At 39.9% G+C, this 18,796-nt stretch overlaps 1 protein-coding gene across 2 annotated transcripts in view; it reads right to left on the bottom strand.

The window, feature by feature from the left end:
* Positions 1-2,150: 2,150 nt before the first annotated feature.
* Positions 2,151-18,796, bottom strand: part of ACO1 (aconitase 1) — a 37,891-nt gene continuing 21,245 nt past the window's right edge. For both annotated transcript variants that reach the window (XM_075727168.1, XM_009487425.2), the window contains 14 exons: positions 17,847-18,018; positions 17,317-17,417; positions 16,156-16,272; positions 14,739-14,898; positions 11,302-11,437; positions 10,717-10,801; positions 10,280-10,436; positions 9,591-9,715; positions 8,726-8,830; positions 7,864-8,006; positions 6,264-6,411; positions 5,729-5,851; positions 4,473-4,658; positions 2,151-3,181 (listed from right to left, as the gene is read on the bottom strand). In XM_075727168.1, coding sequence (XP_075583283.1) covers positions 3,068-3,181; positions 4,473-4,658; positions 5,729-5,851; positions 6,264-6,411; positions 7,864-8,006; positions 8,726-8,830; positions 9,591-9,715; positions 10,280-10,436; positions 10,717-10,801; positions 11,302-11,437; positions 14,739-14,898; positions 16,156-16,272; positions 17,317-17,417; positions 17,847-18,018 — 1,872 coding nt within the window. In that variant the 3' untranslated portion in view covers positions 2,151-3,067. The remainder of the gene's footprint in view (positions 3,182-4,472; positions 4,659-5,728; positions 5,852-6,263; positions 6,412-7,863; positions 8,007-8,725; positions 8,831-9,590; positions 9,716-10,279; positions 10,437-10,716; positions 10,802-11,301; positions 11,438-14,738; positions 14,899-16,155; positions 16,273-17,316; positions 17,418-17,846; positions 18,019-18,796) is intronic.

The raw sequence follows: 18,796 nt of genomic DNA on the forward strand, positions 1-18,796 counted from the left end.
CACTGCATGTTTGTCAAGTTGCTCTTGCTGAAGTTGCAGAATGGACAGCTTTTTTTCTTGTATCACTGCATGTTTGTCAAGTTGCTCTTGCTGAAGTTGCAGAATGGACAGCTTTCTGTGTGTTGCTTAACTGAACAAGCCCCAAGGGGGACAAGGCAGTGCCCTGTAAGATGGGTGAAGGCTTCATTTAGATCGTGATTAGCATTTACCCTGATGTTCTGTCTCATTAATTGGCATCTGAACTATGTCAAGACTTGAGATATTAATTCTGTAGACTTCCTATCAGAGCTGATCTAGAACTGGAACAAAGTCTAGGCATTAGTGTGTTTAAATCCCTCCTGCCCACCGAGATCCCAGACTTCTCTCAGAAAAACAGACACTGCTACAGACACAGTTATGAAACATTTTAAAACTTGCATACTTTAAAGCACTTGTTTTTCTACGTATCTTCAATGAGCTTAATCTTCCACTATATCTGGAACCAAGATCACTTCATGCATTTGATAGTATAGTAAGGTACGGATGTAGAAGAATTATGTGTCTGAAACACTTTAAGTCCAAAGAAAACAAACCACCTTGAACAGGAACCTGAGTCCAAAAATTACTTAAACTACCTAAACCCTAGTCAGCGAGACTTGTGGTGTTCTTTTAAACAGTGTTATGTGGCATTAAAAGCAAAACAACTTTTTAAGCACTGCTTCATGTTCCACCCCAGTCCATGCCTTTTAGTGTGAAAGCTGTATGCACTGTACAGGAGCCTGAATCTCAGTCCTACAGTAACTGACTCTGAACTTAGTTTTTAGCTAGTAAATTTGCTGTTCTTATAGCTGCTTCCAAAAAGGAAACACAGAACAATGGATAAAGATGATTTATGGTTGGATAATGCCTCCCCTCCAAGAATACTAGGAACAAAGATTTTGAAAAAGGCTGGTTTAGCACTTTCAAATTAAAAGTACATGGAAATTCACAATCCTTGAGTATCAGTTTGCTGTGTGAAAGGGCCATCTACTTTGGGACTCTCAGCATAAAAAATAATCAGTCTTAAGTTTCACAGCTTATATTAATACATACTGGGAAGTTAAGGGATTTGAGGAGTTTTAGTCTTTTCCTATTGTTTGAACACAAGAATTGCAGACTAAAACAGCTCCACAGTTCAGCCTAAATGAGTGTAATAAAGGTTGATGAGTTAACACATTAGTAAGAATTCAACTTGATACAACAATTCTATCTTCAGTACACAGTGGAGATGGGAGACTGGGGAAGAACACCAGCACTTGTACTTGGCCTTTGAGAATATCTGAAATTTTTTTGCAATTGAACCCAAAGCTGCATATTTATTACTAAATAGTGCTGAAGATTATGACCATATTAACAGGTTTCTGTTAAGATGTTTCACAGAATCACAGAACAGCTGAGGTTGGGAGGGACCTCTAGAGGTCATCTTGTCACCTACAGCAGGTTGCCCAAGACCATGTTCAGACAGCATCTGAGCAACTCCAAGGATGGAGACACCACAGCCTCTCAGGGCAATCTCCTCCAGTCAGTGCTTGGTCACCGTCACAATAAAAATGTTCAGAGGGAGCCTCCTGTGTTGCAGTTTGTGCTTGTTGCTTCTTGCCCTGTCACCGGGCATCACTGAAAAGAGCCTGGCTGCATCTTCTTTGTGCCCTCCATTCAGATATTTGTACGAAAACAGTGGAGATGCCCCTGAGCCTTCTCTTCACTAGGCTAAACAGTCCTGGCTCTGTCAGCTTGTCTTCCTATGAGAGATGCTCCAGACCTTGTAACATCTTAGTGGGCCTCTGCTGGATTCGCTAGAGGAGCTCTGTTTGTTGTAATCAAGCAAGAATAGCCTGTTGCATGTACAGTGCAATCTCTATCCCCTCCTTAAGCCTCTTGACTTCTTTCAGAACCACATTCATTATTTTTTTTCCAGATGCAGCTGGAGCTGACTGCACTAAAAATACATTAGATTACTTTGAAAAAGTTTCTCCACTACGTTAATTGTTGTGGCAGTTGCTCTAAATGCAGTTAAGAGTAAGAATTAATACCATAACCTTGTTTATCTCTAAGTAAGAGGATATTTGTTATCACTAAAAAAATTCATGCGGTATTGTGGATTGGGCAGTCACTGACTTCAATGAATACATTAGTGTAATCGGTGGTTGCTAACAGACATAAAAATTGCTGACCAGGATCTTGAAATCGTGGTAAATTGTCTTCTTGAGGACACAAAACAGAGGGAAGTACATCACAGCAGTATTCTGTTGGGTTACAGAAGACTGCCAGTATCTGACAGTATGCATTCATCATGTCTCATGCAGATTATTCAAAGAAACAAGTATTAAAATATGAGAAGTCAAGACTTGTATGACTCTGCTCCTACAGGGACAATAACAAGAGTTTAAAGTCAAAGCTTTGTTCAGCAGCTCAGTCCTGAGGATAACATGACAAAAACCACCAAACTTCTTGAAAATAAATTTTATTTTATCCATTAGAAATATTATCCCCAATAAGTCCACCTTTCTACAAAGGCTTAGATTTTAAACACAGTTCACATTTTTTTTAAATTAATAAACAGCTAAATAATTAATTTCAGTATTAGATACAGATTCTGGTCAACTGAGTAAGAAAGCAAGCCAATATCAGGTAATCAGGAAGGAATAAAAATTATTTTTTATACTGTCAGTTAATTGTTGGACCACTGGTATGAGCATAGAACTTAACTTCAGAGTCAAACTAAATGGACCAAATACATGAAATCAGCACATGATCTTCAACAGTTACACAGATTCCAGCAGTATTTTAATGACTTTTGCACTGTATTCTAAGGTGAGTCAAGCCAACCACCATACAAAACAAATAATAAATGCTCTTTTCTTTAATTGGGCGTGTCCAGTTTCCTGATACACAGAATAATTCAGCATTGTAAACAAGCCTTCCTAATACAATCCACGAAAAAACTGTTCACTTTATGGTTCACACTTTCAAATTTATGATTACCTTAGTTTTATTGCGCTCACCAGAAGCAGGCTTGTACCTGGACGTTTTTGCTTAATGTTTTTTATTAGGATGCCATTTTACGGATCATGTAGTTCAGAATGCCGCCATTGTGGAAGTAAGTGAGCTCCACATCAGTGTCAAATCTCATGATGGCATGAAATGTTTTCCCAGTATCCAGCTGTTGGGGTCAAAGAAAGTCACTCAAGCAGCAGAACCTTCCATGTTACATGACATCATAGTAAAATAAGGACTATTAAGATAGTTTTGCCATCCTAATGATCTGTGATAGAAAGCTAAAATGAACAGGCATTGGACATCAGTATTTCCACACTAGACTACAGCCAGCTGCTTAAGAGGAAAGTGCTTTAAAACAAACTGTAACAAATACAGTATGGAGTCTCCTTGCATTGCATTTGCTGCCTCATTTAGATTTATTGTTGATACAAGCCTAGAGGCATGAAAGCTGACCATCCTTTCAAGTGGTTATACTAATTCTTGATGTTCTTTTACATAATTATTTTTCTGGCTTAGGTACAACAGCAATACTAATTTAATTAGCTTTCTTTGAGGCCTAGTGTTTAGGAATCAGAAAAGCACAAAGATAAATGCATAGTGAGTAAGACCATTGTGTTTTACTGAAGACTCCTCTAGTCAGGTAATTCCAGATGAATGCACAATGTTCATCTGTGACTGATAAGCTGACCAGCTCTTTGGGAATTGTACTTTCTTCATTTCAAGGCAGTTAATAAGGCACATGTAAACAACTGTTATTAGACACTAATCCAGAGAGGCCACCTGCATTAAATGAACACGCAATAAGTAGATTGTTTTGCTAACTGCAGTAAAAAAGCAGACTTTGATGCTATTAAGTAAGTCAGTTTTACAGATGTTCGAGATGTTACAGATGTCTCAAGAATAAACCAATTTTTTATCGTAGATGCTAATATTTTTCAAAAAAGGGCACAGGTTTGGAGGCAAAGCTAGACAAAAAGCAGTCTTTCAAATACAGGGCCTGAAGTTTAACTAGATTTTATACTGGGTATGCTTAGACTTCACTTTGAATGCTGCTGTGTACAATATTCTGTCAGTTGAATTGTCAATGAATTATTTTAATTTTAAAACCATTTAAATAAATTAGTTTATTTAATTTAAATACTTACAGTCCACTTTCTATTGTGCTTCAAACATTTAACTGAGACAGAAAAAATTATAGTGGACTTTGAAAGACTGGTCCAAAATACAGGCCTGCTTTGTGCTAAGTAACACAGTTTGGGCATGCTGCTTTTATATCCCATCATAGCAAATACCTATTATAATGACTGTTTTTGTCCCCTTAACCATCTCAGTTCTTCTCCCTTCCTCAAGTGAGAGAAGCTTACTGCCATATGAAAGCACAGTGTTTGAAGAGACAGTTAATCATGAGTGAGATGACAGTGATTGAGAAAATTCAGCCCTTAGGTGTCTCATACCTTAATCTGGACATTCATCTGCGGTTTTAGTTTTTCAGGAATGATAATCGTGTAACGCTCCCGTCCAGTGAGTCCTAAAGTCCCAGCATCCTCTCCAGGTAAATACTGCAGAGGAATTACTCCCATCCCTACCAGGTTGCTTCGATGAATTCTCTCATAGCTTTCAGCAAGTACAGCCTTGACACCCTGGGAAATACACAACAGGTATAGTTATCTTGATGGTCCAGGATAGTCCTGTGCTCATAGGAAGGAAACTGGTATGTTTGTGGTCCCCTCCAATTCATTTACCAGTTACTGGTAGAGTCAGCAGGTCTGTCTGATGGTGGACTGTCCAGGATGACTTGATTATATGTTAACTTTCAAACATTTTTAAAAGAACTCTGTCAAAAAATTACACATGCTTTCTCAGGAATCCTGCATACTTCAATGTGCCTTATGTAGAGCACCACTAGTCATTTCTGTAACTCTTGCTAGTTCAGTGTTGCCCTCCTACACTACAAGTTCCAGGATCCAGTTTAATTAATTTCTGAATTTTTACATGTTAATACATTAAGACAAAAAAAAAAAAAATCACCAGTGGGGGGAAAAAAAAACCCCAAACTAAAAAACAAACCAAAACTACCACACACAAAGCCAAAAACTTAGACGAACATAATCTTAAACACCAAATCTCCTAAAACTTTGTTTAATAATACACACACTATTGCCTTCACAAATTCCACACCAAGAAAACTTGAATCAGAGTTCAGGCTAGTAAATAGTGTAGGACAGGACAGACAAAGAACAAAACAGATATTTCACTGTACATGGATTTCTATTAGGGTCCTATAACAATATTGCTAAGCATCCCTGCAATCTGCATGGTGAAGCCATGCTAAATATAATTTTCTCTGATACTGCTTTTCTCTTACACTTTCTATCTTCCCTGCTAAGTGAGCTGAAGGAGGCAGCTGGAAGCAGACCCAAGGTTTACTGGGTTATGGGAAGCAGAAGTAAAGAAACTGGCCTTTCTGGTGTAGCCTTGTGGATTTCTAGCTGAAAATTGGCCAAGGCTTCCAGTCTGAACAGGATCTATTAATGTTTAAATAGCTTCTGCAACTCTACTGTGGCTCTTGCAGGCAGGTAAGATTTCAAAATAGCTCTTGCTACCAAAAGTGAGAATGAGCTACCCAGGATGTTGGTCATAAGCTAGTCTTCCTGACAAATGAATGCACTTTTAAGCACTGTCCTCCTTCTAGTGTACTGTAGTCACTCACCAAGAGGAATGGTCCTTTAGCTGCCCAGTCTCTGGAACTTCCTGCACCATATTCCTTCCCAGCCAGCACAATCAGAGGATGGCCAGCCTGCTTGTATCTTTCTGCAGCATCAAACACGTCCAGCTGGAATGAAAGTGCCAAACACTTTATACACTTTTTGGGGGTGGAAACACAGTACCAGGGAAACAAGAAAAAAAGTGTTCCTACATAAACAGCTGAAGCCCACACTTTCTGCCAAGCAGCACTTTGAGGATATTAACCATACAGTGCTTTGTGGCTTCTAGGCTGATCTCACTCCCAGCACAAACCTGCACCTTCCACTACCACTTCTACAGTGGCTATACTCTCCACTGATATGCCTGATAGCATTACATAGGTATGTGTGACCTGCTTCCCTAGGTCAATAAAGCCCTGTCCCCTCATTAGCTTTACTTAAAACTCACTTAAGTAAATGACCTAAGCTGTAAGAAGGAAAGCCAGTACTAATGTACTTTACTGTCAGTGAGCCTCAGTTTAGCGCAGCATATGTACTTACAGTTTCCCCAGAAGGGAAATGGACAGTCTGAGGTCCTTGTTTATCAATAAATTTGTTCACCAAGCGAATGTTTGCAAATGTTCCTCTGGCCATGACAGCATCATTCCCTCTGCGGGAGCCATAAGAATTGAACTCTCGAGGAGTCAAGCTATTAAGGGAAAAGAAAACAAAGGAAAAAGGAAACTGCGTTTAGACTGAAGCACTTTGTACTTTAAAAAAACAAAAGTAATGAACTGGTGTTTCTGAGGCACGTATGTACATAGTTCCCATCATGGCAGTAGCATCCAGTTAGCTGATACTTCTACTTTTAAGATTTTTCTGAAGGAAAAAAAAAAAAAATTAAAAAAATAGAGGTCTGCCTACAGCTTGGTCAAAGAAAGCAGCTTCCATAGTATTCTCATCCCTTGTCCTAGAAAACAGTATCTGATAGTGATGCAAGGATATAGTTCATGTTAGGTCAGAAGAGACAATACAATTCTTTTCTTAATAGCTGGCTACTGAAAATCTTCCTCATTATTTATATTACCATAGCATCTAGAACAAAGGTAGAGACACCACTGTGCTAAACATCTAAAAGGCAGAAAGAGCCCCTGCTGCAAATGAGAACTACAGAAGAAGTTTTTCATTTGCAAACAGAGATACGGGAATGAGGGGACACTCCAGCCTAACCAGTAAACAAAAAATGTGCTGAAATGTGACAAAAATTTGGACTATTTGCATTGGGCTACATCCAAACAGAAGCTATGACATGCCACATCTGTTTTGTTATGTGTGTAGGACTATTTAGATCTCAAAGTGACTGACTTTTGAGCCAAAGAGTTCAGAGCAGTTAGTTTTCAGTAGATCACACTGTTCTAATCGATTTCCTCTCCAGAATTATTAGGTATAGTGATTTTTTTTGTTTTTTTAAATAATGTCAGTGCTGTTCCTCAAAACACCACTGAAGTTGTAAGAAGTGCTAAACCAGAGAATAAAAATACTATATTATCAGTGAAGACTAAATAGGGCAACTCAGCAAGTCCTAGTCTTGCCTTAAGTTGAACCTAGAGTACTAAGCTGACAGGCTGGCCATAGAAAAAGACCAACATTTTACATCAGTTTGGACTCCAACCACAACAGTTTTGCCAGCTTTTGCACCTGTGCTGAAACCTAAACTTCTGGATATTCTGCAGCTCCTGATAGTCTAGATCTGTGAAATAGATGCACATGCTAGAAATGAGCATAAAACCAGTTTTTGGCATTAAGGACCATGATCATTTTGCTTCAATAGGGAGACAAATCCTTATTCCCTTATTTATGAATAGACTTACTACAAAAAATAGCCTGAAAGTTATCTTCTTCCTCTCTCTCCATACAAAGGTCTTCAGCTCTCCAGTGTAAGACAGGCATACTCTATGCAAGTTCTTACACTTGATGAGAGCTGCTGAAACAGCAGAGAAAGAAATGCTCTTCTTTCTTATTTTATACATTCTCCAGGCATCCACCAAAGTATACAAGCGTATGTGAACAGACAGCAGATATGTGTGCCTGTGACATAGTATAGTGGTTGTGGCTTGTTTCCTCTTCCCAATTTATAACAAGAACAAGAAGTAGCACTTACCCTCTGCTGGTCAAATAACGGGCTGCAGGACTATTTCTTGCTATATTCCCAGCTGGAGATATGTGGTCAGTTGTCACAGAATCCCCAAAACTCAACAGGACGTAAGCATCTTCTATTGTTTTTGGGGTCTGAAGAGCCAAAGTCTAAATCATCATAAATACAAACAGAATAATTAAAATATGACACAGAACTGCTTTACCTTTCTCAAAAGTGCAAATTGCAAAATAAAGTCTCCCTTTTTATACAAGTTAGAAAAGAAACCCCAATCCTACAAAAATGTTTATTTTGTTCTTGAACAAAATATGATGTCCTGGCTGTCTGTCAGCAAGTTCATGCATGAAGGAAATAGATGAGGCAAAATATTAGCTGAGGCTTCCTATACTTCATGCAGGAATACAGATGAAAATCCAGTATTCCTAGACACCTGTATGCATTGAAATCTGCATTTTCTTTTAAATGGTTCTGAAATAGCAATCTGAACACTGAACTATTTGGTGTAAAATCCAGGCAGGCAGAATTGTGGGTTTTGTTTCCTGTCCTTTTCCCTCGCTTGCTTTGTGACTATTTAAAAATATTCCAGCTTAAAAGGAAAAGGAGACTTTTCAAAAGCCCTGAAGTGACAGGGAATCCTTACAATTTTCAGATTGACTCATGCCTTTGTATTCAAATAAATATAATAATTGAATAAATAATGAATACAATAATTGAATTAAGATTAATACAATTCTAACATTTCAGAACCAAGGCCTCAATAGGCTATGATGGATGCCCCCAGACCCCTTGGAGTTACTTTGCTTCATCTTTAACATCAGGCAAGGTCACTACACATTTGGCTTAATTAAAAGGGAAAGCATGCACATACCAGACCATCAAAGAAAGGTGGAGACTTGATGTAAGTTGACTTGGGATTCCAAGTATATAGTTTATCTGAAGGAGCATCTAAGGCATTCCAAGATTTGTTTACTGTCTGAAAAACACAAACACATCCCATTGATTTCTAAGTTTTCAGAAGCAACTGAATTACTTCAGAATCCAGGTAAAACTACAAATTTGACTTCAGCAAAAGCCTTGTGTATTTCTTAAAACATTTTGGGAAATTCTTATGACAATATACATTGTGTTTGGGTTTTTTTTTTTTTTTAAATGATTCTACCCATTAAGGGAGTCAGGAAAACCCTTACTTCAGAAGGGCTGCTCATCCAGTTTTCTGACAATAACCTGTATTACGTACACAGATAACACTTGACAATTCTCAAGAGTATTTATCAGTAGTCTTAAGAAGCTTTCCTAGCTTTTTAAGGGTATTTTGTTTCAATACCTGAGAAAGGCTTGCAGGAAGACATTACCAAGTACAAGGTTTTTTTTCTGATGTGAATGCTATTAAGTAATGCAAATGAATTTTATGTCAGCTGAAAAAACCCAAACATCTGTGAAGCTCTATATCTCACTTTCTAATATCAGCCTGGGATGACTGTTTAAAATGTATCATCTATATGTTACATTAAAAATATCATTAAGGAGCAATTTTCAGGACATAACTTCCTGTAAGAACCAATTAATTAACCAGAAGCCATTTAAAAAAAAAAAAAATCTCATTTGAATACTTGTCAGAACAGGAGCAACAGCAATAGAAGGAAACTGTTAATTTCATTATCAAGACCAGCTTATTCAACATCTCCAGAATAGCACAGTATATCAGTCAAACTACTGCCAGGGGATTAATTCACCTCTATTTTTTGGTAGACCTCCTTGAACATCCCAGGAATAACAAACTGACGTTCCACAGCCTGAATCTCATTTCTTGTGGGCCAGATATCTTTCAGGAAAATCTTCTTCCCCGAAGCATTTATTCCTGTAGAAAGCGGTATTGTTATGTTTATTGCATAAATTTTCCATTGAAAAAGGAAGAAAAAGTTTATTGTGGTGTCTTTTAGCTATATGTTCTTTCGAACCTCATCAATGTTCATGAGACACAGTTTATTTCGCCAACAAGGGTCTGACAGAAAAGGGCCTCACAGACTTGATGATGCCTGTACATACACCTTCTTTTGTGATTTCCAATGGCTTTCCAGAATAATTTATAGAATAATTTAGGTTGGAAAGGTTCTTTGAGGGTTGTCTAGCTGAACTACCTGCTCAAAAAAGTCTCCTAGGTCAGGTTGCTCATGAGAGACCTCTACCCAGCTTATAACCAAAAAGATGCCCCTGTGGAATCAGAATACTGGTCAGCCTTGACTTTCCCCTTTCTCCATCACACAGACTCCTTGTTGCTCTGTTTCTTAACAACTGTATGCTATGTATCCCAGAGGTATTCAGTCATTTGAAGCATCTCCCTAGGACAAATGTTTCTGAAGAGCTTAATTCCACCCAGTTTAGTTTATAAGCTATGAAAAGAAGCATCCTGACACCATCTTACCCAAAGGCTCTTTCTCAAAGTCGATCCGGATAGTCCCTGCAATTGCATAGGCTATTACCAGTGGTGGAGAGGCTAGGTAGTTAGCACGGGTGTTGGGATGGACACGCCCTTCGAAATTCCTATTGCCAGACAACACACCCACTGCTACGAGGTCCCCCTGCAAGAGAGAGTTTGAGACAAAGGTAGCTGAGGTGCTTGCAGACTCCAAACACCCAGCAGGTCTGCAGAACTGCACTGTGCTGCAACATCAATGACTGGGCACTCACAGAACTGTCTCCTTCCAAACAATCCAAAGCACTTCCCACAGAAAAGAGAATATAGACTGAATTTACCTCGCACACAGCTGAGAAGAGTCAGAGCACAGTGTAACACAGCTCAGAACAGCACACAACAGAGAACAACTTACCTAAATAAGATGCATAGGAAAAGCTGCATACCTGTGTGATGGCCTCAACAACAGACTCTGGTAGGGGTCCACTATTGCCAATACATGTCATACAGCCATAACCCACCACATCAAACCTAGACAGAGCACAAAAATCATCAGTGAACAAAAAGCTATCTTGCACCAAAACATCTAACCCCTTAGCAGTTGGCTAGGGTTCCTTTCAGAAGACGTATTGTTTTAACAAATGAATTGCTGCTGAAACAGAGTTTTTGAGAATGCTCAATTTTTATCATTGCAGTGACTGTGCGTGTGCACAGAATGAAAATCTGGGAAATGTGTTGTCTAGCAAGATGAACAATATAGTGTCATTTATGCTATTTTAAAACCATTACTCTTGAAAAATAACCCATTTTCCTGCTTAAGAACATGAGTCTTCAAGAAGCTACAGCAGGCAACGGCACTTCTCCCTCATTGGCACAAAGTCAGCCAGCACAACAGCAATATGTTAACATGCAGGATGATGCCGTAGAGCATGTGCCATGCTGTACAGAGAGAGAGTTATTCTACTGCATTGCTTGTTGCCAATGCTTTTAGTTAAGCAGTCATAGGACAACAGTAAGAAAAGGACTCTTACCCTAGTTGGGAAAGGTAACTCATAACTCCACTCTCCCTCAGATAGTAAGTGACAACCCCGCTTCCTGGGGACAGGCTAGTTTTAATGTATGGCTTCACTGTCAAACCAGCTTCAACAGCTTTCTTAGCAAGCAATCCTGAAAAATGCAAAGGATAGCTCCAGTTTTTCCTGGAAGTGGGACAGTTTGGTGGATCAACAAGTTAACAGAAGAATTGTTAAATAACTGGAAAACAGAAAAGGCTCCATTTCCTGCAACGAAATGGTACAGTGAGCCAACACCACTGATCTCAGAAGAACCAGCTAAAGCTCAAGTGCTCTGTTGAACTGTACATCCAGTCTGCAATTTCCGCTCCACTGGAACATTGCTGGAAGTTGCATTCAATAAGATGCACTCACACTGGGGCAGCATGTAGACATTCAAAACTCAGATGGTTAAACAAACACTATTCCTAAGACAAGTGTCTCACAAAAAATGTGATGAAGAATTGTTAACTTCCCACTTATGGTGGTCTAGTGCCCAGTGTTGAAATAACTGCCAACATATGACTTGCTGCCCTCAAGAGCAGATGGTTATGATAGCACCAGCTCTGGCCCTTGTTGTAAACAAGCTGTATCACAATGTACAACTTGTTGCAAGAGCGCTGTTTTACCACTCCTGGATTTGTAACATGCATAGAGACATTTTAGTGAAGTGTATGTGTTACCAGGAACATATTTATCCTGAATTTCTTCCTTTTACATGAATTGTACATACATAGATGAATGTTCAGAAAACAAGCCCCCTCCAGTCCTTTCCCGGGATAGACATAAAAGAAGCAGCAGCTATGCAAACTATGCAAAATTTCACATTCCCATGCCTCGTTCTCTCTCTCACACATCCACTTAGATAAGAAAACATACACCAGCTCTGCTTTGATCCAACACAATCTCCAACAGGAAGACGTCATCAAATAGGTTTGTTTTTGCCAGCTGTTCAACAGCTCTGCTAGACATGACCTGGAGACCTCTACTTTTAAGTGTTGCATAAGGCGGCCTACACTGATAGCTTTGGACGCCTAGAGGTAGATATGTGAGCTTAAAAAAGCAGTCCTATTCCTGAAATTGCTGAGGCTCCTTAGCTGCCAGAGGAAGCTGTGGAAACTAGAGCTCTTGGCCATTTTTCAAAAGGTGACCATGAACAAATTATCACCCTAGGACCCGAGAGCCTGACAGCCTGTTTTAAAGTGGTGGCTTCTATTTTCCTACCAATGCCAGTTCTGAAAAGAATGCAAAGTCAAACTCTAAAAACTGGCAAAGAAATGCCAGAACTTAAGGTGTTTTGACCAACCTTAATCCAACACCTTTGTAAAGTCAGACTAGGCTGTCAAGGCTATTACAGCATACACTCACTACCCCTACAGACACACAGTCCCTGCACATCGTTTGGTGCACAGGATATACAGTGGTAGTTTGAAACAACTATTCATACTTTGGATTTCTTTTAGCTTGGTTACTTGGTGTGGGAGCACTGTATGTTTTATTTACTTTCACTTCAAACCCTACTCTGAAAGCCAAATTACCATGTTTCTTGTGGGTATCTCCGAGGTCTCAACACTGTAGTGTACAAACAGTTACCAGAGACTGACAATTACTTTTTCCCTCCTTGACAACATCAAAGCATAAGCACTGCAGTATGGACAGGCAGCAAAGGTTAAGAGTACTCACTAGATCCGAGTGCATACGTTGAGATCCTTAGGACTACATTCTTCAGGCTGCTATGCATTAAGTAGTAGTGAACGCGTTCAAAGTACCAACTTTACTTGTATCTACAGAGCATTCTACACTTTAAACCCATAGAGCTATTAAGCCAAGCAGGCTGAAAGATGAGCATCCCCACTGCCACAGAGAGATTTAAAAATGTATGCCATTAGCCTGGGAGCCAAACACTTGAGGAAACTATATCCTAAGCAGGTGGCACAACTGAGGGATACACCCACCTAGAAATATGGCAATAGGACAGAGCAAAGAGAGTCTGCCTGGAGAAAGCCTACTTCCTGATCCTTGGAAGAAAGAAATACAGCTCTATTTCTGTGATCATGATCAGGGTGGACTTGAGGAAAAAAGTATGCTGATTTGGCCATGCTGTCCAAGGGCAAGTGAATTGGGAGACTTTCTTCAATTCTGCTTCTCTCAAAGAGGTAAGAAATACAACAGGTGTCTCCTCCACTTCCCTTTCCACCCCACATCCAAGTTTAAGATGTTGTCCCTGTTGCTAGGAATTAAAAGACCTTTTGTGCCTGGGAAGAGGGTGAGCTGCCGGTACCGTAGAGTACTCAAAGAAAGATGCTAGCCCAAGAACAGGTGACAAATATCACATCAACAAACTAAACACGAAGTTATGGTTGTCAGAGGCTGTCCGCAGGCCAAGATCTTCCCAGCACCACACAGGAACAAAGGAGACAAATTATGTGACTCCAAACAGTAAATAATCCTCTCCACTCGAAGGCCCTTGCATTGCCCATTGCACATCCCTTCCAGCCTTTGTAGAAAGTAAGCCTGCATCCTCCTACAAGCAGTCTGACTAGGAAGCCCTAATGCAGCGATGATCTTGCAGTGACAGATAACGTCTATGTTTATGTTTGTGGATGAGAGAAAGAAATACATGAGCATGTAGCCAAGCACCTGGGAAAGAGGGCTGAACTGGGCTAGTACAGACTGAACCCTTTGAGCTGACTCTCTTCATTCATATTTAGTTGCTAGAAGCACACATTTGGCATGAGAAATTTTCTGCCCAGACTAGCCAGGTTAAAAACGAGCAATCTCCTGACCTGAAACTTAACACAACCAAACTGTTTTGTAGTATTTGAATGATGATAAACAAGAAAGTGGGGGATACAAAGCCTACCTCCAACCACTTCTTGGATGCAGTTAAGATATAAATGACAAGGCTCTGAAAGATGGCAATCCCTGAGAACACAATCTGCCTCCTCTACTCACCCCCACATGTCCTCAGACTCTTGCTCTAACAACTCGATACACCTCTAGCTAAGTGTGTGTTTTGTACTCTGCTACCAGATCAGAGCACCTTCAGACTTAAACCCACAGACCATTCTTCACTGTCCCTCTTCTTGTGGCTCTGACTTTTGATAGCCTTATATAACTCAGCTCTATATAACAGCTTCTGCGCATTTGCACAAGTGTCAGAACTGCTGGTTAATTCAGTCCCAGCTTGCCCTGTAGAGAAGACAGTTCAGAACAAATACATTTTCTTCAACCTGTGTTTCTAGCTACCATTTCCAGAATTCCTTCTGCTACCCTTAGGGACTAAGCTCAGTTTTAGCACTCCAAATGATAAAAACAGCGCTGTGCATGTAAAACTACATCGGTGTTGTATTTGTCTTCAGGACACACAGCCAGAGCCATAGAGAAAATACTGCACATGAAGCAAATAAACTTACCTGCTCCCAACATAACTGAGGGGTTACTGGTGTTTGTACAGCTTGTAATGGCAGCAATCACTACTGAACCATGAGCAAGCTCGAAGTCACAGCCCTCAAAATTAAATTTGACTATGCTGTTGTGTTGGTCTGGGGCAATTTGGAATCCCTTGAATCCTTGCTGTAAGAGGAGAAAGTATGAATCAAAAGGATGTGGTTAATATAAATATTTTGACTAGAAATTAGTATGGGCTGGGAATTTCATGAATGAAAAGCATCTGTCAGTCACATCCATGCTTACACTTTTAGGTCTGGTGGTGAAGGCTTGCATCTCTGGTCAAAGTGGCAGACAAAAATTATTTTTCTGGGGTCTATCCTATTCTCTGTTCACTGGTAAAAGGCAGCCTTTGCAGCAAAATGAATTTGTATTTTCTTTCTGCATGAATATATCTTTCTTCAGGTTGCTCAAATGCTTGTTGCCCCCATATGCTCCAGATTCCTGACCACGTAGTCTTGTTACACAATCTAGTCCTGAGATTTTAGCCATAACACACAAGATTTTTAAGCCATGAATATCAAACAGCGCAAAATTATACTAAGAGCTGACTTGAGAGGCCCGACAGTTGAAAAAAAAAAAAAAAAAAAAAAAGAGCAAGGTGGCACTGTTCACACCATGAAAAATTACACTTACAGATCTGAAAGCGTAAGGTCTTTTAATGGAGTTTGGAACATGTAACAAAACAAGAATTATTGGGAATTGCTGTAGTTTAAGTTTCTTGATTTACATCACTAGAGTTCTGTACTGCCTTTAACAAGAGCAGTTACCGTATCAGATAAGGATTCACAGTGATTTTGGAAACTTAAGTGTCTGGGCATATTAATTCAAATTAAAATCTTGTTCTTCTTTCAATGACCATTTTTGAGTGGACGATGTAGAAAGAAGTCTTTTTTTCCCTGTCTTTACCACCAACAAAGAGTCGTGGAGTCACGCAGTTCTGATCTGCTGAATAGATTCAGTACAGAAGGCAAAACTGTGTTGTGGAGCTCAGGGCACAACCTGCTTGGAAAGCTGAAAAGCTGGGTAGTTAGCCCAGAGCTCCGTGCAGAGGCTACTGAGTCCACTCTACTAACACCCATTGCAGCTAGTTCAGAAATCTCCAGTGTATGTCAAAACCATGTCAGGCCTAAGACTGATCTAAAACCGGAGAGAACTACTACTTCAATAGGACATGAACACCTTCATGCAGGAGAAGCAGCACCCCAATTTTAAACCACCCATTGTTGATGTCATCTTCTAAACTGCATTCAAGCATCCTCATTTACTTTTCAATAGGCAAACAGACAACACACAAGTTAACCCCAGAATGTAGTTCCTGAACACTAGACAACTTTTAGCAGCGTGCATTAGTTTGTATGCCCAAAGGTTCCTAGTCCCTACCTTGGCTCCCAGACAAGTCTCAAAGTCCTCCTTCATATCTGACACAGCAACTTTGTCCTGAGGTCTTTTTGGTCCACTGCAGCAAGGCACGACAGTATGGAGATCCAACTCAACAACCTATTCAGTAAGAGGAACAGAGGGTGGTTCAGCACTGCATGACAAGTTGAAGCCAGTTAAGCCACTGGTATGCTTACCTCTGTTGTTGAACCAAGGCTGAGTCTGCACATCTTTATGTTTGTTTGCAGAAATTAAAGACACATGAGAATGGAAAGATCACAAAAAAAGGAACAGTTCTACTTTTAGACCCTGCCAGCTCCCAGGTATGGCTCTCAAAAGTACCCCAGTTACTGAAAACCCAATGTGTGACTAAAGCATCTAAACGCTAGAGATGATTTTGAGAATTATGTTCTTTCACATGCTAGCAGCAGGGTCCCCTTCAGAAAACAATGATGTGAAGAAATCCTGGTACTGGCATAAACCAAAGCAGGCTATTCCTCTTGGCCTTGGGGAAAACATTCAGTCTATTATGAAACAGAGATTATCATATTTTCCTATTCCTCATCCATGTTTCAACTTTGTTTATATAGTCTGTGCATCTTTCTGTATTTACTAAGGTTTTTAAGTAATCGTGCAAACCTGAACATAAGTGACAAGATAAATTCTTGCTGTAGAGAAAACCAGGAATATTCTTGAGTTTCCTGGACAAAGAGCAAGATCTTGATTTTCTTGCACAGAAAACAGCTTGTGTGGTCTGCGGTTACCACACAGAGCTTCTAAGTGTCCCGATTCACACAGTAAAATAAGTTGCTGGACAGAAGAAGGGTAAAACTGGGACAAGGCTTACACAGACAACATCCACACAACCTTCATACCTGTGTTTGAGTCTGGACTGGACTTCTCAAAACTACATGGATCAAACTGCAGAATCTGCACCAGCTAGAGCTCAATTGAGAGCCAATCTATACCTATGCCCAAGTTTCCACACCTGGAGAGCCAGCTGACTCATTCCACTGGGCCCTAAGTTAAGACAGCTGTGTGGACCAAGCCAAAGGATAAGGAGTTCCTTGACTATTTCTTAGTTTATGTGAAAAACAGATAATTGTCACATTAAAATAGGGAAAGGCATAAAGCAAGGAGCCAGAAGACAGGGTAGTTTCTAACCTGTGTGAAGTCTGGATCCTGAGAGGAGTTCTTGAAATCTCTTAGCATTCCCACAGCCTCAAGATACTTTTTTGTGTACGTAACTTTCTCTTTATCACGGCCTAGGGTGAAAGCCAGATATAGCAAAAACAAAATGCAAATGAAACTGAGGAACTACTATGTGACAGAAAAAGAAAAAATGGGTAACAGGCTATTTCACTGTTCACACTGTACATTGCACTACGAGACCCTTTCATCACAAGCATTAGAGACTCACTAGCAACAAAGCAATCGAGCAGACTTAGTGGCTTTTGCAGAACAAAAACTTAGGTTCCTGCTTCTGTCATCTGGACAAGCTAGGTTCAGGCAGGACTAAGCAAGCAGTTACCTGCAAAACAGTCTAAAATTCAGCTCTTCCTAAACACGCTAAGATGAAGAAACAGCCTGAATAAGCAAGTATGGATAAAAAACACACTCAAGCTCAGAAGGCTCCACCTGATTCAACCCCATTGCTGACTATACCATATAGACCTGGTCTCTTCTTAACTCACCAGTTTGTATCAGGTACCCAATGCTAATATCATCCACTGGGAAATAGGCAGCTGTTGCTCCATATTCTGGACACATATTGGCAATGGTGGCTCGGTCAGCAATTGACAGCTGGGCTACACCAGGACCAAAAAACTCCACGAATTTACCCACGACTCCAACTTGGCGAAGGTGCTGTTATAAAAATACAGTGCCTGTGTCATTGCTAGGTGTCAAATGGCCCAAGCATGTATGTTTTGAAATCCAGCTTTTGACTTCAGAGAAACCTTTTCTTGAAGGTTTCTATAGCCATTTGAAATGAGAAAGCTTTGGGAAACTAAATCACAAAGATGAGGAGACAGAGATGTAAGTTTCAATAATAAGGTACAACACAGGGATGTATTCCTTCTAAACTTGCTCTTCCTCTCCTTTAAACTAGAGTCTATCTTAGAACAATTGTATTTTTCTCAACATGACATTCTAAGGAGAGGAGAACAGTGTGGGGTCTTTAGCCAGCAAACCCAGGAAGATGGGGAAACAGGAAGAACCAACTGCACAAGTACATGCATCAAACTGTAAATGACTGAACACACACAACACCTGGATGAACTCATAAAAAAACATTGGCTTTCCCCATTTGGAGGTTCTCTAGAGACAGCATCCCATGATGAACATGTGTACCAGATTTCTGACCTCCAACAACATTAATGCTGACCCAGTAATATTCTTAATTCAGTCACAATCCACAGAGTGAATAAACATATTATGAATATATGATATGTGAGCCAAACACCTGCAGATCAAAGAAATCAGACTGCAGTGCTTACTGTCTGTTTTCAGGTTTTACATTACCTTATTTTAATTGGGGACTTCAAAAAAGTCATCATGTTTCTTTTGAGGCAGTAGAGAAACAAGATCCTTTTAAAAGTACTGGTGTTCCAAAACAGGTCTGCACATGAGGATGTGAACAGGC

Source organism: Pelecanus crispus, chromosome Z, assembly GCF_030463565.1.
Source record: "Pelecanus crispus isolate bPelCri1 chromosome Z, bPelCri1.pri, whole genome shotgun sequence".
Taxonomy (NCBI): Eukaryota; Metazoa; Chordata; class Aves; order Pelecaniformes; family Pelecanidae; genus Pelecanus; species Pelecanus crispus.